The 24,021-nt window shown below is 45.9% G+C and overlaps 2 protein-coding genes across 3 annotated transcripts in view; both read left to right on the top strand.

The window, feature by feature from the left end:
- The window catches only part of LOC125531231 (uncharacterized), a 144,188-nt gene that overhangs the window by 4,947 nt on the left and 115,220 nt on the right, over positions 1-24,021 (top strand). The gene's annotated exons all lie outside the window — the stretch shown is intronic.
- Positions 380-2,140, top strand: LOC147988782 (uncharacterized). Its single transcript, XM_087547149.1, has 3 exons — positions 380-1,382; positions 1,461-1,628; positions 1,690-2,140. Exons 1-3 carry the CDS (start codon positions 480-482, stop codon positions 2,086-2,088), a joined length of 1,470 nt encoding a protein of 489 aa, XP_087403275.1. The 5' UTR covers positions 380-479; the 3' UTR covers positions 2,089-2,140.

Consider the following 24,021-nt stretch of genomic DNA (forward strand, 5'->3'; position numbering starts at 1 on the left):
GATCGTTGGATAGCATAGAGCTGCTGCGGTGACTGTTTCATGCTTATCTCGGACACAAACATATCTCTTTTATTTGTTCAGAGGCTTCCTTCGAGTGTACGAACTTCCCTGTACTGTTTTAGGTCTAGAAATTTTTCCTTTCCAGAGCATCGTTTGATCCAAAATAATATTTACAATTTGTGAAACCTGTTTGCTCCACACTTAGCCAAAAACTGCGTCTGTTGACTCTGTTTCAGCCATAGTAGTTTGTGTAACCGGTTTAAGATAACACCAGCTGTCAGCACCGCTTGCTTCTGGTGACTTAAGAAAACCTTAATCATCTTAATACATGCAGCTGTTTAAACATTATCATATAGTTACCTGTATGTCATTAGGCCCCTTCTTAAGCCGCCATCTTAAATAACCCAATAATGCTTATTCTCCGGGTTATAATAAATCAGAAAATTTCCTGTATCTTGTTGTAGGCTTTCAATTACACAATGGCACCCAAAGCTGTCAAACCCCCGGTGACCTGCAACTGGGTCAAATCCACCGTTATAGAGAGCAAACTGTCCGAGTTTGTAAAGTCTGGCCATCTGCCCAAGAAGGATGTCATGTCTTATCGTGCTCCTGACCCGTTTGAGGAGAAACCTCAACCCAAGGAAGGGGAGGTAATAGTTTTTACGGATCATATGAGCCGGGGCTTCGCTCCACCCGGTTCAAAATTCTTTAGAGACGTTTTGCACTTCTTTGACTTAAGACCTCAAGACATCGGGCCCAATTCCGTGTCAAACATCTGCAACTTCCAAGTTTTCTGTGAGGTTTACCTTGGAGAAGAGCCCAGCCTACTTTTGTTCAGGGAATTGTTCTATCTGAACCGGAAGAATGAGCGCGCCAACGGGCCCAGTCTGGAACTTGGTGGCATATCAATTCAAAGGCGGAGAGACTGCCTGTTCCCTTATGCTGAATTGCCGAGCCATCCAAAGGACTGGAACCAAACATGGTTCTACTGCCAGGATTCCTCTCCGGCTGGTGAAAACCCGCTGCCCGGCTTCCGTGCATTACGCCTTGAATCTACTCACCCGCTGCCGGATAAGTTGACTGCCGTTGAACGTCTGCCACTCACCCCCAAGATCAAGAAGATTAAAGCTCTCTTGGGGAACAGCTTGGATGGCATTGACCTGGTCCGAGTCTGGGTTGCTTGGAGAATAATTCCATTAAGCCGTCGCCTCGGTTTAATGTGTAACTACTCAGGCGAGAAAGATGACCCTCAACGTCATAGCCCTGATGACTTACCAGATGACGTAGTGGAGGCCACCACTCAGTCTTTATTAAAGGAGGGTACAGTGACCAGTAACGCCTTCGGGTTACTGCCTTTCTGCAAACAAAACCCGGCCCCTGCAGTAAGTCATCAGCCTCAATGATTACTTTTACTATGTCATATTTTATTCTTACTCATAACCCTCTATAACCCTTTACAGGCTAATGACAACTTCTGGAAAGTCCAGTATGATCATGAGGCGGCCAAGCAAGCCAGGGCGATCAAGAGAGCCGAAAGAAAAACCGCCAAGCCTACCACTTCGAGGAAAAGGAAGCCAAACACTTCTGAGATGTTCCAACTTGATGATTCTGACGATAATGAGGAAGAGGTAACTTTTAAACTTCCCTGACTATTTTATCATCATTTCACTGACATGATTTCTCTTTCAGGAAGACACGGGAAATAGCCAACCCGTCGAAGAAGAGGTAACTATAATCTCCTCCGACTCCGAGCCTCTGCCACGTCAGAAAATTCGAAGAGTAACCCAGAAAGTAAGATTTTCACATCCTTTGGCTTACCAAGACCCTGAATTTCTTTTGAAGCAACAGCAATTTGAAAGCCGGAGGCAGACCCTGACCAGCAAGGATGCAGAGCTCTCCTCCGGCTTGCCTGACGCAACCCGGAAGCGTCGGACTGAGGTTATCTCTAACTTATCCCCTTTTTTACCTTTGGCGGGTCTAATCCGTCAACCTCTCAATTCATCTGACTCCAATTATCAGGATACATCTCCTTCATCCGGCGAGTCTATGCAGTCAAACATGCCGGCCTTTAAGACTGCCCCTGGGTAATATAAATTTGTTTACCTTATGCTCTTCCTTATGTCTCTGCACTCATTTTTCCGTTTTGTCCATAGCGTGCAAGTGAAGGCCAAGAAGAAAGCAAAGAAAGATAAGCCGGCCTAGGACCTTGTTGTAATTGAGCCGGTGCTTGGAACGGCCACACCTGATACTTCTGTTCACGAGCCGCCACCTCCATTATCTCATGATGCTCCTGTAACCTCTTCTGACCCGCCTGCTGAACAAGTCATCAATGATTCTGTTAACCCGGAGGCTCCTAGCCCCGCCAAGGCAGACGACCCGGAAGTTGAGTTTCTGAAGACTCAATTTGTTGAGCCGGCACAACCCACTGTACTCGCCAAATGTTCTGCTAAAGAGGAGTTGTTAGAACGCCATAAGGCCAAGATGGATATCACCGACTATACTCATTTGAGTATTGGAGAAATCGTCTCGGGCTATATCAACCAGGTGCAAAGCAGCCGTGACCTGGAAATTGACATGGTGAAGCAAATACAGCAAAAATCTGAGGTATGACTTATGCTTCATTACTTTCAATCATACTTACTATACCAGCCCCCAAGTCTATTGCTTATGAGTAAATATGCTGTAGACTTAGAAACATTGTTAGAGCTGCTTGTCCGGATTAAAGAGAAAATATTTAAACCGGATGTAACACAGTACCTTTAACCTGCAAACACACATTAGCCCCCAAGTGTCAAGTATCTTTGTTTGCAAAGTATTTGGGACTTAATATCCAAGACCGGCTTAATAATTTAGAAAGCTTCGGTATACATTAGCCCCCAAGTGCCAAGTATCTTTGCTTGCAAAGTGCTTGGGACTTAACATTATTTACCATAATCTTGACTATTATCCGGTGCAATGCAGGCCACCATAAGTCAATTTGAGTCGGAGATTGCTGACCTGAAGAACCGCCTGGCAGCCCAGGAAATTGAAATTCAAAAGGCCAACTCCAAATTTGAATTCAGCGTCTTTGAACAAGAGAAGTTGAAGAAGAATTTTGAGTCGGAGAAGAAAATCTGGGCTGACGAAAAGGCCAGACTGGTGACCCGGGCCGAGACAGTAGAGGCGCCACTTGCAAGCACAACCGCCGAACTGACCGGCTTACAACGCTAGATATCTCGGATGGTCTCAGCAATCTTTGGTAAGTTATTTCAAGCAATCATTAATTATGGTAAATATTCCTTCAATCGTTACCTGTGTCTTACCTTATGCTTGCCTGTACAGGCCCCAGGAGCACAAACCTCAAGCAGAACACTCTGATCAAATTGAAGGCGGTGTATACTCTAGTGGAGCAACTGTACACCGGGTCACAACATGCTTTGCCCGTTGTGGCCTTATCAAATGATGTGCCCCACCTTTTGCAAGATGTGTTACAACGGCTTGCTGTACTTCCTCAGCGGATTCAAGATTTGAGACGGGCCCAAGCAAGAGCCGGAGCAATAGCCGCTTTGAGCCGGGCCAAAGCCTGGTTACCAGAGCTAGACCCGACCGACATCGCTCTTGGGTATCCAAGTTTAAAGGAGGATGGTGCTCCATTTGATGAAAATGACTTCACCACCTGCATGAGGGATATACTCCCTGTGGCCACTCAAATTGGAAACGATACTGACCTCACCAAGTATCAGCCGGGTTATGATAAAGAGAATCGGAGAATCCCCATGCCGCATTATGATGATGTCAGCTTGATCCCTCCAATCCGTAAGCACACCTTTGCCCCTGAAGTCGACCCAACCGGTTTAATAGATGATGAAGCTGAGTTTGAGGCCTTGAGTGGCATTGACTGGGCCTCATCATCCTTCCAGGACAAAGCAGCCGGCGGAGAGGCGGAGAAGGATAACCCGAAAGCTTTAGGTCAACCCCAAGAGTAAATTGCCAGGCGCCACCTGCTTATGTCGTTGTAGAAAAACAATGCCGCATCATTCAGACTCGGGGAGTCTTGTAATAGAGTAGAAAATACTTTGAGCTTTGCTATGCCTTCGCGCATGCTTATGGCCCTTAATACTTGCATAAGCCGCCATCACTATGCACTTCGTAGTTTATATGAATCTGTTATGTCCTTGCATAAATGTCTTGCATTGCCCTACACATAAGACAAACAGAAAACCCCTTGGCGACTTATCACTTTTGAGGGTCACATAAGCTTCTGATAACCCGGAATATACACCGAATAATTTCAGGAAATCCAACTTATGATTAAACTGAATAGACATAATCATAATGATGTACCTGTGATGCTTATGGTTACCTTTATGGCTTCTATAAGCCAACCCCTGAGGGTAAGTTTAACTCCTGAAAATTGGCACATAAAAGTTCACCTGGTATTTATCAACCTGATATAACCAATGTTAAGCCGAAGGATTGCAGTATACTCCATTGTATTTTCAAGAGATTCTCAAGATAGTCAAATATTAACACTTTAAAAAATATAATGAACAAAAATTAAAAAGGCCTCTGATTCGAATACAATCAGTGAACCGTTCCAAAGGGGTTAAGCTAAGATTCGGATACGATCATATAGCCCCGAGTGGCTGTGGCGATGCCGATCAAGTGGGTATCGACAACTATGTTCTCTTTGGTTCGAATACGACCTATGTTTGAACAGGAAGCCCCCAAGTGACCATAAGAGTTGTTTAATGACGCTGATTCGAATACGATCCATGTCAGACCCAATGGGGTCAAGCTATGATTCAAATATGATCAAGAAGCCCCCAAGTGGGTTTGGCAGTATGCCGATCAAGTGGGTATCGACAGCTATGTTCTCTTTGGTTCGAATACGACCTATGTTTGAACAGGAAGCCCCCAAGTGATCATGGCTAGATTCAGATATGATCATAAGCCAGACCAAAGGAAAGCCGGATTCAGATGTGACCCGCTCCCTATTGGTTATCTCCACCACAAGTCAAAAAAGACACATAAACCTTTTTGGGGTGGAAAAAGGACAGAGGTCCTGCTTTATTGCTTTATGTAATATATACACATTAGAGCCGGTGGCTCAAGTATAGTAAGGCCAAAGATGAGCGATATTCCATGGCCGGCGGGTCTCCTCCTCCGACTTACGTGAGTCTCTGTGCTCCCGAACATCGATAAGGTAGTATGACCCATTGTTAAGATTCTTGCTAACCACAAAGGGTCCTTCCCAAGGAGGGGATAGCTTGTGCATGTCAGATTGATCCTGGATGAGCCGGAGCACTAAGTCGCCTTCCTGAAAGGTTCTGGACTTAACCCGGCGGCTGTGGTAGCGGCGCAGGTCTTGCTGGTAAATCGCCGAGCGGGCTATTGCCAAGTCTCGCTCTTCATCCAACAGGTCAAGTGCGTCTTGCCGAGCTTTTTCGTTGTCCGCCTCAACATAAGCCGCCACACGGGGTGAATCATGATGGATGTCACTTGGCAGGACCGCCTCTGCTCCATACACCATAAAGAAAGGCGTGTAACCCGTAGATCTGTTAGGTGTGGTATTGATGCTCCAAAGTACAGAAGGTAACTCCTCCACCCAACAACCCGGCGTCCGCTGCAAAGGGACCAAGAGCCGGGGCTTGATACCCTTCAAGATTTCTTGGTTAGCTCGTTCTGCTTGACCATTGGATTGAGGATGAGCCACCGCCGAAACGTCAAGCCGGATATGCTCTCGTTGACAGAACTCTTCCGTAGCTCCTTTGGAAAGGTTAGTGCCATTATGAGTTATGATGCTGTGTGGAAAACCAAAACGAAAAATCACCTTTTTCATAAACTGGACCGCCGTGGCTGCATCACACTTACTGACTGGCTCCGCCTCAACCCATTTTGTAAACTTGTCAACCGCCACCAAGAGGTGCGTCTTTTTGTCCTTAGACCTTTTGAAAGGCCCGACCATGTCAAGCCCCCAGACTGCAAACGGCCAAGTAATTGGAATCATCCTTAATTCTTGAGCCGGCACATGGGCTCGTCGTGAGAACTTCTGACATCCGTCACATTTACTGACCAGATCTTCTGCATCAGCTTGAGCCGTCAGCCAATAAAACCCATGACGGAAAGCCTTGGCCACAAGAGATTTTGAGCCTGCGTGATGACCACAATCGCCTTCATGAATCTCACGGAGTATCTCTTGACCCTCCGCAGGTGACACGCAACGTTGAAACGCTCCAGTAATGCTGCAGTGATGTAGTTCGCCATTAACAATTGTCATGGACTTAGATCGCTGGACGATTTGTCTTGCCAAGGTCTCATCTTCAGGCAACTCTCCCCGGGTCATGTAAGCCAAATAAGGCACTGTCCAATCCGGGATAACGTGGAGAGCCGCCACCAGCTGTGCCTCCGGGTCTGGTATTGCCAAATCTTCCTCTGTAGGCAACTTAACAGAAGGATTATGCAAAACATCAAGAAAGGTGTTAGGCGGCACCGGCTTACGCTGAGATCCCAGCCGGCTTAAGGCATCAGCCGCCTCATTCTTCCTTCGATCAATGTGTTCCACCACATAACCTTTGAAGTGTCCAGCCACAGCATCAACTTCACGACGGTAAGCCGCCATAAGGGGATCTTTGGAGTCCCACTTGCCTGACACCTATTGAGCCACAAGGTCTGAGTCTCCTAAGCACCTTACCCGGCTCAAGTTCATCTCTTTGTCCATCCGGAGACCATGGAGTAAGCCTCATACTCAACTGCATTGTTAGTACAAGGAAACATAAGCTGGAGCACATAACAGAATTTGTCACCTCGAGGGGAAGTTAATACGACTCCAGCCCCCGAGCCTTCCAGCTGCCTGGACCCATCAAAGTGAATAGTCCAATATGTGTTATCGGGCTTCTCCTCAGGTGCCTGTAGCTCTGTCCAGTCATTGATAAAATCCACCAAGCCTTGAGACTTAATGGCAGTACGTGGCACATACTTCAAACCATGAGGCCCGAGCTCAATGGCCCACTTGGCGACTCGTCCTGTGGCCTCTCTGTTCTGGATGATGTCTCCCAAGGGGGCATAACTTACCACAATGATAGGGTGACCTTGGAAGTACTGTTTCAGTTTCCCCGTAAACCAACTTCTGCCAATGAGGATACCTTTGCTTTGACTCAATGAGCACCTCACTGACATAATAAACCGGCCGTTGAACCAGATGCTCCTTACCAGCCTCCTTGCGTTCCACCACAATTGCAACGCTGACAGCTCATGAATTAGCAGCCACATATAACAGCAAAGGCTCTTTGTCAATGGGAGCTACAAGAACCGGCGTCTCAGATAACTACCTCTTCAAATCCTCAAAAGAAGCATTAGCAGCATCACTCCAGACAAAGGTATCTGCCTTCTTCATCATCTGATACAGCGGCAGGGCCTTCTCACCTAACCGGCTTATGAATCTGCTTAAAGCGGCAACACGACCCGCCAGACGCTGAACATCATTGATGCACGCCGGCTTAGCCAAAGAGGTGATTGCTTTGATCTTCTCCGGATTAGCTTCAATGCCCCTGTTTGAGACCAAGAATCCCAAAAGCTTGCCAGCAGGTACACCGAATACACACTTCTCCGGGTTAAGCATCATCTTGTAAATCCGGAGGTTATCAAAGGTTTCTCTGAGATCAGATATCAGGGTTTCCGTCTCTCTGGACTTCACCACTATGTCATCCACATAAGCATGAACATTGCGCCCAATCTGATTGTGGAGACAATTCTGTACACACCGCTGATAAGTCGCCTGGGCACTCTTGAGCCCAAAAGGCATAGACACATAGCAGAAGGATCCAAATGGAGTGATGAAAGCCGTCTTCTCCTGGTCCTTAACTGCCATTTTGATCTGATGATAACCAGAGTAAGCATCCAAAAAGCTCAAACGCGCACAACCCGCCGTAGCATCAATGATTTGATCAATACGGGGGAGAGCAAAAGGATCAGCCGGACAAGCCTTATTTAAGTCCGTGTAATCCACACACATCCACCAGGTACCGTTTTTCTTGAGCACGAGCACCGGGTTAGCCAACCACTCCGTGTGAAAAACTTCAATAATGAACCCAGCCGCCAAGAGCCGGGCAGCCTCCTCTCCAATAGCTTTTCGTCGTTCCTCATTGAATCGCCGCAGAAACTGCCTGACCGGCTTATACTTCGGATCAATATTAAGAGTGTGCTCAGCAAGTCCTCTCAGTACACCCGGCATGTCAGAAGGCTTCCATGCAAAGATGTCCCGATTCTCACGGATGAACTCGATGAGCGCGCTTTCCTATTTAGGATCCAAGTTGGCACTGATGCTGAACTGCTTAGACGAATCGCCTGGAGTAAAATCAATAAGCTTGGTCTCTGCAGCCGACTTAAACTTCATGGCCGGGTCATGTTCCATGGTTGGCTTTTTGAGGGAGGTCATATCCGCCGGGTCAACATTATCTTGATAAAACTTGAGCTCCTCTGCTGCACAGACAGACTCGGCATAAGCCACGTCGCCTTCTTCGCACTCCAGGGCCACCTTTCGACTTCCATGCACAGTGATGGTTCCCTTGTAACCCGGCATCTTGAGCTGCAAGTAAACATAACACGGCCGTGCCATGAACTTGGCATAAGCCGGCCGCCCGAACAAAGCGTGATATGGACTCTTGATTTTGACCACCTCAAAGGTTAAATTTTCAGCCCAAGAATCATGCTCGTCTCCAAAAACCACCTCTAGCTCAATCTTACCCATAGGATACGCCGACTTACCAGGCACCACTCCATGGAAGACGGTGTTGGAAGTCTTTAAGTTCTTGTCAGTTAAGCCCATGCGCCGAAAGGTCTCGTAATAGAGGATGTTGATGCTGCTACCTCCATCCATGAGCACCTTAGTAAATTTGTAACCACCAACCTGCGGGGCCACTACCAGGGCCAGTTGACCCGGATTATCAACCCGGGGAGGGTGATCCTCCCTGCTCCAGACAATGGGCTGTTCCGACCACCGTAAGTAACGAGGGACTGCCGGCTCAACAGAGTTCACAGCCCTCTTATGAACTTTCTGATCATGTTTACACAAACTTGTGGTGAACACGTGATACTGTCCACTATTTAGCTGTTTTGGATGGCTCTGATAACCCGACTGCTGTTGCTGCTGACCTCCTTGACCAGACTGCTGTTGGTTATAACCACCCCGGTTTCCCAGGAAACCGGACCCTGAACCTGCGCCTGGGCCATGAAAGCCGCCACCTCCTGAGCCGCCGCCCGGGCCTTGATTTCCATCAAACATATTGGAATTCTTGAAAGCTTTCATGATTGCACAATCCTTCCATAAATGAGTCGCTGGCCGTTCCCGGGTGCCATGTTTCGGACAAGGCTCATTGAGTAGCTGTTCAAGAGATGGACCTGATCCGCCGGACCGAGGGGGTGGTTTCCCCTTGCGCTTCTGACTGTTACCCTGTGCATTAGCCACAAATTCCGGGTTACCATCCGCCTTACGCTTATTGCCTCCTTGATTTGCCGGGTTATGCTGCTGACCCTTTCCATTACCATTCTTCTTTCCCTTCCCTGTCTTTTCCTCATCTGATGCGGGATCCTTGGTACTATCAGAATCGGCATATTTGACTAAAGCCACCATCAGCGTCCCCATATCATTGCAATCACTCTTAAGTCGCCCCAGCTTCTGCCTTAGAGGCTCAAAACGGCAATTTTTCTCCAGCATGAGAACTGCTGAGCCGGCATCCATCTTGTCAGACGAATGTATTATCTCTTTGACCCGGCGCACCCAATGAGTCGTGGATTCGCCTTCCTCCTGCTTACAATTTGTCAAGTCCACAATCGACATAGACTGCTTGCAAGTGTCCTTAAAGTTCTGGATGAAACGAGCCTTTAGCTCTGCCCATGAACTAATAGAATTGGGTGGTAAGCCCTTTAACCAAGAACGGGCCATTCCGTCCAACATCATGGTGAAGTATTTAGCCATCGCTGCGTCACTAACCTCCAACAGCTCCATGGCCATCTCATAACTTTCAATCCACGCCCCAGGCTGTAAGTCGGCCGTATAATTTGGCACCTTTCGAGGCCCCTTAAAATCCTTGGGCAGACGTACATTACGTAGAGCCGGTACCAGACAAGGAACACCTCCGGTTCTAGTACCAACTCCCGCCTCAACAGAAGTCGTTGGATAAGCTGGTAAGTCCTGTTGATCTGCTAGCTGAGCCGCCCGCTCGTCCTCCTGACGTATTCGATCCTGCATCGGGTTATACCCGCCAGGCTGGTTCCGGCGCTGAGCGCTGCTTGACAAGGCCTCTGACTCCATGCGTCTGCTGTAACTCGGGCTCCGGTTTTGACGAGGCGGAGCTAACCAGGGCGGAGGAGTTGAGTGAATCCTGTCCCGGCTGTAGGAGTAGGTCTCTTGCTGAGCCAGAGCTGTTTGGACAAGTTCCCTGATCCTCCAGGTTTCCACCGCTGTCGGATCATCACCATCCACTAGGAGAGCCGCCAAACATGCTGATGCTGCGATTAAGTTCTCCATGGGGTTGGAGAAGTGACCCGGTGGTATTGGTACGTAACGGGGCGGTGCCATATTGCCGTGAAGAGGCGCCGGCACCTGAGGCTGGACCGGGCCTCCCGCTCCGGATGTCATAAATTGATTTGCACCTGGCGGGTTACTCGGGCCGGCTCCGGGTGTAGCAAAGAGATTCCTAGGATCGTAAATCTGAGGTAAACGGGACTGAGTTTTCTGATGTCTCCTCCTCATTACTTCATTAGATGTATCCAGGCTCAGCGTGAGCTGAAAAGCCTCTGCTTGAAGTTGCTGCGCCTGTGCGTCCAAAGCCGCCTGCTCTGTGGCCAATCTAGTATCTTCAGCTGCTAAGGTTTCCTTGGCCTGGGCGATCTCCTCACGAACCCGTGCCACCTCTGCCTCATGCTCAGATTGGTTCGCAGGGATGACCGTAGCGGTTAACAGGGCCGTGAGTTTATCCATGAGATCCATCAGCACCTGAGCCGGTGAGCGCACAGGGCCTCCTGCCCCGGCTGCTCCTAACCCGGACGTTATCGCTGCTGATGCCGTAGGGTTTTGGCCGGGTTGAGTACCAGCCATGAAGACTCCTGCCCAGTTTGGCGACTCAGAGGGGTCTGGAATAGTGCTACCATCGCAACAGCCCCCAGCGCGCCCTCTTGAACTTGATACAACGAATCTGTTGAGCCGGCGGACGATTCACCATCGGAGAGGACGGCCGTCTCACCACCATCTTCAGATCCTTCAGAAAGTTCCCCTTCGTGGATGCAGCCCACGAAGGCACGCTTCATGACGGGTTGAGCTCGGGTGGGTCTCGCACGTTGAGCCGTCTCGACGAGGTCGGCGTAGCTGTCCGGCTCAGGGCCCGGCTCACCAATCCGCTCGATGAAGACGTGGATTCCGCCGAAGGGGACACAATACCCGTACTCAATTGAGCCGGCGTCGGGGCCCCAGCCTTCGTCGTCAATGTAGATCTTGCCGTGACGACTCTTGGTCATCCGTCCAACCGCGTATCCCTTGAGCCCTTCGAAGCTGCCCTTCAAGAACTCAAATCCATCGTGCGCTGGCCCCACGGTGGGCATCAACTGTCGTGGAATTGTCACAGCAGATGTCCTCTTGCAAGGACTTAGTCGTGGAGCCATCGCAACTAGGAAGCTTAAAGGGGTTAATCGGGACAAAGGACACGCGAGGTTTATACTAGTTCAGCCCCTTACGGTGAAGGAAGGCCTACGTCTAGTTGGGTTGGTATTGCTTGAGCTTTCGATGACCAGGGAGCGAGATATGCTATGCCTGGCTCTCGATGAGTTGTTTCTTGCCCTAAGCCGCCAGCGGGTCGCCCCCTTATATACACGGGTTGACGCCCTGCGGCTTGCAGAGTCCCGTCCGGCTCATAAACAGTGTCCGGCTCGGTGACTAGTTACTTCTACCTTACAATACAAGTCATGCCATCATGGCGGTTTATCTCTATGGGCTTTAAGTCGCCTGTGGGCCTTTAAACCATTTACTGAACCGCCATCTTCATGTCTTGGTCTTGGGCTTCAGACGGGCTTCTCTTTGCGTAACCCGGCCCCTCCCGGGCGGCTTACATAATAGTTATATCCCCGACAGAATGGATAAGTGGTGAGGTTGCAGCAAGCGACTAAGCATCTGTATGGTGGCTAACTTACGAGTACAAGAATAAGATGAGAAACTACGCAAATGATCGCAAACTAGTAATGATCAAGAAGTGATTCTGAACTACTTATGTTCAAACGTAACCTCACCATGTTCTCTTCCCGAACTTCATCGAAAAGAGACGATCACAGTTACACACGCGGTTGGTGTATTTTAATTTAGATCTGGTGTCAAGTTCTCTACAACCGGATATTAAAAAAACTCCCATCTGCTACATAACCGTGGGCACGGCTCTCGAAAGATTAAACCCTGCAGGGGTGTCCCAACTTAGCCCATGATAAGCTCTCACGATCCGCGGAGACAATCCTCCATCTCGGAACACCCCGAGTAACCTCGGAATCCCGATGCACAATCTCTTAGAAGAAAGGAAAACTATCCCAAGGAGATCTCCCGGTGAGTCAGATCCGTGTCCAGAGCCGCACAGTCTCTATCTATGGACTCATCCGTCTATGCTAAGTAGACGATAGACAATTACCTCGAGTTGCCCCGAGGTGGCACCGCCGACTGCTGGGTAGGTGGACCAACACTCATGAGGAGCACTGGCCCGGGGTTGTTGATTAATTATCCTCGAGGCCCGGGAAGTCCCTATGCAAGTTTTAGTTGTTATTAGGCAAATGGTAAAACCAATGTTGGATCTCCTCTGGAAAGCTTTACTTTAGACGAAGAAACAAGGGGGGCCCATAAACCCCAACCACGTTAGGAACGCAAAATGCAAGGAACATAACACCGGTATGAAGGAAACTAGGGCGACAAGAGTGGAACAGAACACCAGGCAAAAGGCCGAGCCTTCCACCCTTTACCTAGTATATAGATGGATTAATTAAATAAGAGATATTGTGATATCCCATGATATCCATGTCCCAACATGGAAAAACCTGCACTGCACCTGCAACTAGCAACACTATAAGAGGGGCTGAGGAAAGCGGTAAGCCGGTAACCTAGCCAAACAGTGGTTTGCTGGGATGGTGGAAAAGGTTAGAGGCTTATCATGGAAATTTGGGAGGCTTGATAAACAAGTGGTAGGTAGCGCGACATAGCGATAGCATCGCGACAACTAGCAAAGCAAAGATAGTAGTGAGATCCAAGGTGATGGTCATCTTGTCTGAAATCCCGCTTGAAAGAAGATCGATTCCATGAAGTAGACGAACCAACAAAGTCGAACGAATCCTCACAATCGCAACGAAACCGGGAACTATCGAGAAGAAGCACAACCGGAAAGAAGCGGACAACACGGTAAACACACAACACATAAACATGGCATGATGCACAATCAAGTATGATGCATGATAAGTCTACATGATGCTACTCCTGGCAAGAGATGATGCATACAAGAACCTCACATCAAAACAAGTTTAAATGAGGCCGAATACAACATATAACAATTCCGGAAACTCCCCATATGAAAATTTCGAAATTGGTCCAGATCTGAATAATACATTATGTTGAAGTTGTTAAACAGAAAGTTAAAGTGAACCATGATGATCTACACGTCTTTCTAGTCAAGTTACACATAAAGTTCATTTAATTCGGAGCTACGACTTAGAAGATACGAGCAAAACAAGTTAAACATGACATTGATGCAAAATGCATGTAAACATCAACCACAAGCACTCAAAACATGGATGCAACAAGATATTATGGAACTACATGCAAAACCAAGCAAGTATAGGACTTGATCAAAACGGAGCAACCGTTCAACACATACACACGAGACAAGATATAACCACAATCTGCCTAAACAACAACTAGGCACTTTGCAATCATCAAAACAACATGCTACAGGAACTATATGAGCACAAACTTGATATGCACTTAAATTAGAGATAACATGCTTCAAAACATCTTTACTAATCAGGTTCATAAGCATCATGGTTTATTTACTATGACCAATGCAAAATGCAAAGTTCTGTTACAGATTCATGACTTCGTGGGAAACTGGGCATATACATGAGCAGAGTTAATATGATGGCAAGTTGGAGGCATGAAACAAGTATGCTACAGTGCATGAATATGGCATAAAAGGTATAGCATGCTAGTACATATCATGGAAATAATAGAACATGGCATATACATAGGAGCAACATGAAATAGCAGATTCTTAGACTTTGTGAAAATCTGAGAATGCAAAACAGTGACAGATGCTTACTTTGGAGGCACATAACAACAATCATAGAAATTTTAATAAATATGAAAAGGTTATGAGCATGTAGTAGGTATGACATACTTCCAATTAAATCATTGGCACAATTTATAAGATGCATAGATTAATTACAATGAGCTATGCAAAATGGAACTTGCTGTTAACAGACTGACAATTATATTTTTAAGCAATTTGAGAGCATGAAAAGAACAAGCTATAATAGGCTATAATTGCAAAAAGGGTGTGGATGGGTAGAGAATAACATGATCTTCAAAACATGATTGCTAAACATCTCCAAAATATGCATATATTTGATGGTAGCATCAAGTAAACATCGCATTATAATATAACCGTTTCAGACTTGGCAGAATAGTAACAACAAGTATGCTACTCCCTCCGTTCGGAATTACTTGTCTCGAAAATGGATGTATCTAGAACTAAAATACGTCTAGATACATCCATTTCTCCGACAAGTAATTCCGAACAGAGGGAGTACTTTACAAGCTTGTGCTAGTCATCACAGGGTATATCATGGCATGAAAGTTATACCAATACAAAGATGACATGATTGTGCTCCTAAAACATGTAGACATGTTGCTCAAAATAAAATCACACAAAAAGATATGAAAAGGACAAAATGGCAAGTTTTACCAGTTTTTAGCAGTTAACAGCAACATGCACTTCAGCAACGAATATTATGACATGAATATGAACCCTATCATGAATGCAGCAACCACCATCATATAGAGCACAGAGAGTACAACATTTCCATATAAAGATCATCATCATCAGGAAACATGCACGAAGTTACATCATGATCAAAATGCCTATATGACGAGGAAAACTGGGGACAGGCGAAAATATACCTTAGCGAAACGGGACGAAGGGATCCGGAATGGAGCTGTACAGCGCGGCCCGGGCGTTTGGTTGGAGGGCTCGGGGCGTCCAGGGGGAGGTGGACGAGGTCGTCGTCACGGTGGCGCACGGGCTCCGGCGAGCGTCGGGGAGGCCGGAACGGGCGGAGGAGGTCGGGGATGGGTGGATCCGGGTGTGGGGTCCCCAGATCCGGCGACGGCGGGGGTCGACGGCGCGGCAACGACGGCGACTGCGAGCTCGGCGGCGGCTTGCTGCGAGAGAGAGAGAGAGAGAGAGAGCTCGTGAGGGAGAGGGAGAGCAGATGAGGAAGGGAAGGCAGGGGCGATGACGACCTGGACAGGCGGCGGTCGGCGGCGATGCAGGCGGTGGGGACGAGCGGCGACCGGGGCGGTGAGGTCGGGCGCGGAGGCGGCGGAGGAGCTGCAGGCGCGAGGCGGTCCTGCGGAGTGCGGGTGGTATTGCGGGCTCGTCTGGGCCCAGATGGGCTCGGGCAGGCCCCAATCTGGGCCACACAGGACGCGGCAGTGGGAGGTGGATGGGGACGGTGCGGGGACGCATGGTGCCTCCTGATTGGCAGCGGGTGGCGGCTACAGCGGCACAGGTGGCGGCGCGGCCGATGGGGCGCGACAAGTGGCGTCGGTGGGTTTGGCCGGCACGGAAATGGAGGAGGGAGGCGGCTAGAGGTAGGTGGAGGGGCTAGGCTACCCAAAATGGAGAGGGGTGTCCATATATAGCAAGAGGGGCTAGGGTTGGGGGTTTTTTGGAGCGTTTGAAGCCCTACGATCGCGATCCGACGGATCCGATCGAGGGGGAGAGGTTAGGAAGGCCTAGGTGGGCTGTAGGTGGGCTGTGTAGGAGGGCCTGGGCTGAGTGGAGAGAGGAGAAGTGCAGCCCGGCAAGGGTTTCCGGAGACTGAAAACGTTCGACGTTTGGCCGGCTATATTGCCGTTATATGTTTAATGGTTGGGCTATCAAACGGACTCCAAATGCGCCAAAATTTGGCAAGCGGTCTACCTACAATATAACAAGACCGCAATGCCAACTTTCATCCCATTCCAAGAAATTTTTTATCCCACTTATAAAATAATATTTCGGAGGTGGCACGGGGGCGTACGAGTGAGGTTAAACTCAGAATGGACAACGGAGAGAACTGGGAGACCCGGGCGGATGCAAGTTTTGAAAAACATGCAGATGAAATGCACATGATGACATGGCAACGGCGGTGAATAACTGGAAGACATCTGGCGCATCGGTCTCGGGGCGTTCAACTCTCCTCCACTAACAGAAGATCTTGTTCCGAGATCTTAGGAACGATACGAAATAGGAAGAGGATGGGGTGAAATAAGAGCGCAAGAGAGAAGATGAACAAAGTCGAGAGCACTCGGGTAGAAAGAGGAATGGCGAATATGACAAGAATCAAAAGCTTAAGGAATAAGATAGACACTGAAACCACTCCAGTTAGAACAAAGACAGAAAAGGAATAAGAACGAAATAATAGAAAGTAAATCATTGGAAGGAAAAGAAAGGGAAAAACAAAAGAAAACTTCCACCTTAATTGAATTGAGGAGCGTACTTACAAGGAAGGATTGAATCGAGTTGTTGGAAATTAAACAACGAAAAGAATAAGCTTGTTGTGGGCTTATGGAAAACATCTCAAAATTATGAGGTGATAACCGGCCACAAACGAAAATTATTGTTTGCTTGAGACGAAAGAAAAGATGAGACACAACATGTCTGAAAGACAAGGAAGAATTATTTGCACTTCGGTATGCAAGAAGAGGTATACTTGAGCTCCAACAAGAATCTTGACGGACTTGAAGAATGAATTTAATCCTTGACGATAATGAGTTAAATCCTTTATGAACCACCATGAAGAACTCCAGTAAACAAAAGGATTAAAGAAACGAAGGTTGAAAAGAGCAAGATGAAGCCTTGCGATGATTTAGATGGAGGTTCCGAGGAGATGGCCGAGGAAACTTTGAACTCCGGAAAAGAAAAGATGAAAACTCTTCGAACCGAGAATGTGATATGATGAAGAAACTCCGAAAAGAAGAGATTAATCAACTTGATAAAAGAATAATAATAATTATGTTATTCTTATCCTCCACCAGTTAAATTGATGAGAAGGAATGGATTTGCATACTACTTATTCGCGTTGGAAAAGATTAAGGGGAGATATAGTGAAAAACTTGGGAAGGTCTTCCTGAACCACCGGTAGGATTGGAAAGAACAAATGAATTAAAACGATAACAAAGGAAGAGGAATCTTGAACAAACCACCATAAGAATTGAAAACAAATGAAGAAAAGGGAACGAATCAACGTGAAGAATTAGAAAATGAATGAATATACTTGAGGGAATTTAGATACAGGAGAACAAAGAGATCATGAGCTGACTAGAGAATACTTGAACGATCCACCATAATAATTTGGAGATGAAAGAAGAAACAACAATTTAGGAGAATTGGTGAATGAGAGTTGAACACTGAGAACAAGTAATATTCTAAGACGATGGCCTCCAGAGAATCCAAATGAAAACACTCCTCAAATGCTTCGGATGGGTATGAAAAGACTTTCTCATGATCGGGACAATTGTGAGGATGACATGAAACTAGAACCATGAATCTTCAAGAGAACGGAGCAAGAATTAGAGTAAAACTCTTCTTCGGTCTTCAAGTGTTGAGAATGACGACGAGAAACACCACCAAAATTATTGAGACACTCCGGAACAATGAAGAAAAAGAAATGTTGAGCTAGCAAATAAAATAATTTGAAAGCGATCTTGGAGGCATCTGGCTGATGAAATTCATTCTTACGTCACACTTTGAAAAGAATTTGAGAATAACTCTGGAATAATTAGAAGAGCCAGGTAAGATCTTGGGTATAAACCTGTGGGTTAGGGCCCACTGAAAAGAAAACACCGTTGAAAAGGATTGCTTGAAAGAGAGATAATGCACCGGAACGATTGAAAAGACTTGAATGAGGTGACAACCTTGAATTAACTGAATGCAAACACGAATCTTCTAAGATGTCTTCAGCACTTCGGAATGATTAAATGGCGAGAGGCGAACGAGAAAGGGGAAACACCTGAGCCAAGGAAAGGAATATGATCAACCCAAAAAACTAGAATTGGATCCACCGTAGAAGAAGAGACGGAGAATGATGAACTAGAACCTTTGAGTATCTTCACGGAGAATTCTCTGGATAAAACTTGAAGCAAAAGAACAAAGAGACTTCATACGAATAGAATGAATACTTGACTCGCGATTTAAGACTCTGTGAAGAAAACGGTGGGAGGGTGGGAAAATAAAAACAACTTAATGTCGAAACAAACTCCAGAAGAAAACTGAGAATCAATCTTACAAAAGATGAAGAGGATCGAATAACTCGAAGAGAAGTGCACCGATTGAACAAAGGATAGCTAACGAACGAAAACACCTGCGTGACCCTAAAGAAAGTTTGAATGGGAAGACTAGAAGAATCAAAACACCTACGTCACGATTCCTCACCAGAGCAACGAAGGGGATAAGGAGTAAAAAGAATTTTTACTCTCCGATATAACTAGACTTTGAAATAGTTTTTCTTCTAGACTCAACAACGACCAAACTACGATCAATCAAGGGGGCTCATATGGTCGGTCGAGGCTCTGATACCAACTTGCAAAGCATATTCAATATGCGCTTCTATCCTTGGTGGGACCTTCGAGTTCCTCGAGGATAGGGTCGCATATTGGGCGTGACAGAATGTTACTTCTTGATCTGTAATAGGAGATCTTTGACATGTAGAGGTAACTTGGGATTCCTACAAAAATGTTTTATATGAACTTTTTGTAGTGCACGCAACATTAGGAGTATGAGTCCAACAAATCATATCTCTGCAATCAGCATTGATGGCATGAATATCTAAAATTTTGTTCTTGAAATTATCGTCAAAATAAGCACTAATCTTATCTTCATCCCAACATTTAGAATTGGGTTTCCAAAGGTCACTATGATGCTAGGATAAGGCCTCTCCAAATTTGATTTAAGGTGGTCATGGATATTATCCCAATCTTTACACCAAGGAGTAGTCCAGATGCAAGATTTTCCCTCGGCAATTTGTAATTAACAAGAGCTGGGCATCATGGGAAGAACTTTGATAACAGAAGTCCAAAAGAAAAACTTGGGACAAGAAGCATTAGGTCTTCAAATAGAGGAATTATGGAAGTATTTAGCTTTTAAAATTTGGGTAATTAAAGAGGAAGTGTTATAATTAATTCTCCAAACAGTCGTAGCCACTAAAGGTTTACTCACAATGGATATATGTCTAATGCCTAACCCACCTTCATGCATAATTTTGCAGATGTCTTCCCAAGCTCTAAAGAAAACAGGCTTCGAATTATATCTTTCTGGATCCATGTCCACCAAAATTTTGTAACAATAGAGGCAAGCCTTGATATAGTGCCTTTATTCAAAAGAATAGTAGACATGTAATAAACACGCAAAGATGCAAAAACAGATTTAATTAGAGTGAGTTTGTGACCATGTGAGAGCCTATTAGACTTGTAGCTATTTAATCTAGATTTAAATTTATCGATGGTAAAGCTATATGTAGCAACTCTATTCTTACCCGAGCTCCAGTGAGCTCCCCCTGCAAGCACGCCATCCAGGCCTACACCCTGCACTGTGCCACCTCTCTCTCTCTCTCTCTCTCTCTTCTCTAATCTCCCATCTCTTTATCTCCCTCTCTCCAATGGTGATTAAACCAAAGCAATGTAGACCAAAGCTCTGGTACCAATTATAGGATATGAGAAGATAGGTCTAGAGGGGGGGGGGGGTGAATAGACTCTTAACCAACCAAAGGTGCAGTTTTTAGTTTTCCTGGAATTTAGGTAGATTTTGGCATTAGTTAAGATGTGACCAAGACTTTCTACACATGCATATCTAGAGATAGGGCAGCGAAAATAATTGAAGATTCAATTGTGTGGAAAGTAAAAGGGGTAGAGTTTGGAAGATCAAACACAATGAAGATACAGAGATTTTTAGTGTGGTTTCGATAGGTGGTGCTACTGTACGTCCACGTCGATGGAGACTTCAACCACAAAGGGTAACGGTTGCGCGAGTCCATGGAGGGTTCCACCCACGAAGAGTCCACGAATAAGCAACCTTGTCTATTCCATCACGGCTTACGTCAATGAAGGACTAGCCTCACTTAGGGTAGATCTTCACGAAGTAGGTGATCTCCTTGCCCTTACAAACTCCTTGGTTCAACTCCACAATATCTCGGAGGCTCCCAAGTGATGCCTAACCAATCTAGGATACACCACTCTCCAAAAGGTAATAGACGATGTGTTGATGATGAACTCCTTGCTCTTGTTCTTCAAATGATAGTCTCCTGAACACTCAATCATTTTCTCACACCTTTGGCTTGGGTAGGAGAAGGATTGGAGTGTAAAGCAACTTGAGGAGGCTAGAAATCATGGTTCAAACTTTTAGATTGGAATCTCTTGATCTCAACACATGATTAGGTGTGGTTCTCTCTTAGAAAATGAATGATGGAAGTGTAGAGTCATTCTGATGGCTCTCTTAGAGGGTAGGTGGCGATGGAGGGGTATTTGTAGCCTTCACCCAAAATCCAACCGTTACACACTTTTGACTCAACTCGATGACACCGATCAGAAATCTCGGTGAGGCAGATATGTGTAAAAGATATGAACACTGTGCTGTTCGGTGGGACCGAAGTGGAAATCTTGGACAGACCGATATGCAATATCTAGGCAAGACATCGTTTCGGTAGTTCTGAATCAGTTCATCTTGGTGATTCCAAAATGAACGAATTGGCTTACAGAAACTTGGTCACAGCAACTCGGTGAGACCGATCGCAATCTCGGTGAGACCATAATTCTAGGGTTTGGCTTGGCAGTGTATATGATCATCTCGGTGGATCCGGCATAGATGTTCTCGGTGGGACTGAGATGGAACTTCAGGGTTTGGACATATATGAAATGGAGGAAGTGTTTGGGGATTTTTAGAGCAATATCACTAAGCACTTGAGTCATGATCAAAACCTCACCCACTTTTAATAGTATTGGCTTTCCTATGGACTCAATGTGATCTTGGATCACTTAACCAAACGTGTAGAGTCTTGAAGCTTCGCCAATTCCATGTCCTTAGTTTTTTGAGGGGATCCACATCCTCATGTCTTTGCCATGCCACTGTTGAACTTATCTGAAACATGCTTGATAAAGGTGTTAGTCCAACAATATGTATGTTGACATGAATTACAAAAACCACCAAGGGAGCAAGTGTGCTTTCAGCTCCTTGCATGTGTAGGGTTTGTGGGCCCCCTTGTGTCACCTTCCCTCGCATTGGACTTTTCCAGCAAGGCCCAACATCGGTACTAAAATTTTTCCACGTAAAACATGCATAGGGAGTGATCAACCCGAGGTCTCTTAACAAATAATTGGGGTCATTGCCCAGAAAAGTGTCGGTCGAAGATAGAGTACCTTGCAACGCCACCTGAGGAAACTCAGGTTTTGGCTAGTTGTATGCTTCACTCATCCGGAAGGGTCCGGGGATAGAGTGCGCGCATCTCAGAGTCAGAGATCGGGGGTTTGTCACTCCGAACTCTTGGGACACACGTGGCTACCCATGGGGGTTCTTTTGGGCCTCTGAACTGGAAGGAACGGGTATGCATGCGGAATCCTTATGGAGAGTTGGAAGCACCCTTGAGGGTTTAATCTTTGGAAAGCCGAGTCCGCGGTTACAGATGACTTGGAAATTTATGACATCCGGTTGTAGTGAACTTCAACTAATGACTAAAACTTGCCAACCGTGTGCGTACCATGATGGTCACTTGTAGGAATGCAAGCAAGAAGTGGACATGGTGGGGTTATAAATTACTTGTAAGTAGGTGTTCAAGATCACTTATTGATCTTCTAGTTGTGACCCCCCTTATGCATAGGATTTACTCTTCTTGTTTTCGTATTCATAGAAATAGATGGTTAATTTACAAATGCTTAGTGCTTGCTGCAACCTCGTCACTTAACCATATCCAACTCATTAAGTATTGTTAGTTTTGACACCCTTGGTAATGATACATCCAGAGTCCTAAAGGTTAAGTGATGTGCTACCTCTTAAGCTTTTGGTTTTCCCTTGAAGAGGAAAGGGTGATGCAACAATGTAGAGTAAGTATTTCCCTCAGTTTTGAGAACCAAGGTATCAATCCAATAGGAGACAACACACAAGTCACCGAATACCTGCACAAACAATTAACAACTTGCACCCAACGCGATAAAGGAGTTGTCAATCCCTTCATGGTCACTTGCAAAAGTGAGACCTGATAGAGATAGATAAACGGTAAAGTAAATATTTTTGGTATTTTTGGTTTATAGATCGGAAAGTAAAAGGTTGCAAAATAGTAGATCGGAAACTAGCAAGATGTAAACGAGATTTAATAATATAAAAAACCCGGGGGCCATAGGTTTCACTAGTGGCTTTTCTCAAGATAGCAAATATTACGGTGGGGGAACAAATTACTACCGAGCAATTGATAGAAAAGCGCAAAGTTATGATGATATCTAAGGCAATGATCATGAACATAGGCATCACGTCTGTGTGAAGTAGACCGAAACGATTCTGCATCTACTACTATTACTCCACACATCGACCGCTATCCAGCATGCATCTAGAGTATTAAGTTCATAAAGAACAGAGTAACGCATTAAGTAAGATGACATGATGTAGAGGAATTAACTCAAGCAATATGATGAAAACCCCATCTTTTTATCCTCGATGGTAACAATACAATACGTGCGTTGCTGCCCCTATCGTCAATGGGAAAGGACACCACAAGATTGAACCCAAAGCTAAGCACTTCTCCCATTGCAAGAAAGATCAATCTAGTAGGCAAACTAAACCGATAATTTGAAGAGACTTGCAAAGATATCAAATCATGCATATAAGAATTAAAAGAAGAACCAAATAATATTCATAGATAATTTGATCATAAATCCACAATTCATCGGATCTCGGCAAACACACCGCAAAAGAATATTACATCGAATAGATCTCTAAGAACATCAAGGAGAACATGGTATTGAGAATCAAAGAGAGAGAAGAAGCCATCTAGCTACTAGCTATGGACCTGAAGGTCTGTGGTAAACTACTCACGCATCATCGGAGAGGCAATGGTGTTGATGAAGAAGCCCTCCGTGATCGAATCCCCCTCCGCCAGGACGCCGGAAAAGGCCCCTAGATGGGATCTCACGGGTACAGAAGGTTGCGGCGGTGGAAAAGTGGTTTCGTGGCTCTCCTAGATGTTTTCAGTGTATAAGAGTATATATAGGCGAAGGAACTAGGTCAGGGGAGCTACGAGGGGCCCACGAGGTAGGGGCGCGCGCCCTACCCCCTAGGCGCGCCCTCCTGCCTCATGGCCGCCTTATTGTGTCTCCGATTTCATCTCCAAGTCTTCTGGTTTCCTTTCGGTCCAAGAAAGACCATTGCAAAAGTTTCATTCCGTTTGGACTCTGTTTGGTATTCCTTTTCTACGAATCTCTAAAATAGGCAAAAAAAAAAGAAACAGGCACTAGGCTCTTGGTTAATAGGTTAGTCCCAAAAATAATATAAAATAGCGTAAAAATTCCTATTAAACATCAAAAACATATAATATAATACTCCCTCGTTCCGAATTACTTGTCGCACATATGGATGTATCTAGATGTAGTTTAGTTCTAGATACATCCATTTCAGCGACGAGTAATTTGGAACGGAGGGAGTAGAATGGAACAATAAAAAAATATAGATACTTTGGAGACATATCAAGCATCCCCAAGCTTAATTCCTGCTCGTCTTCGAGTAG

Source organism: Triticum urartu, chromosome 1A (assembly GCF_056163025.1).
Source record: "Triticum urartu cultivar PI428250 chromosome 1A, HENAU_Tu73, whole genome shotgun sequence".
NCBI lineage: Eukaryota > Viridiplantae > Streptophyta > Magnoliopsida > Poales > Poaceae > Triticum > Triticum urartu.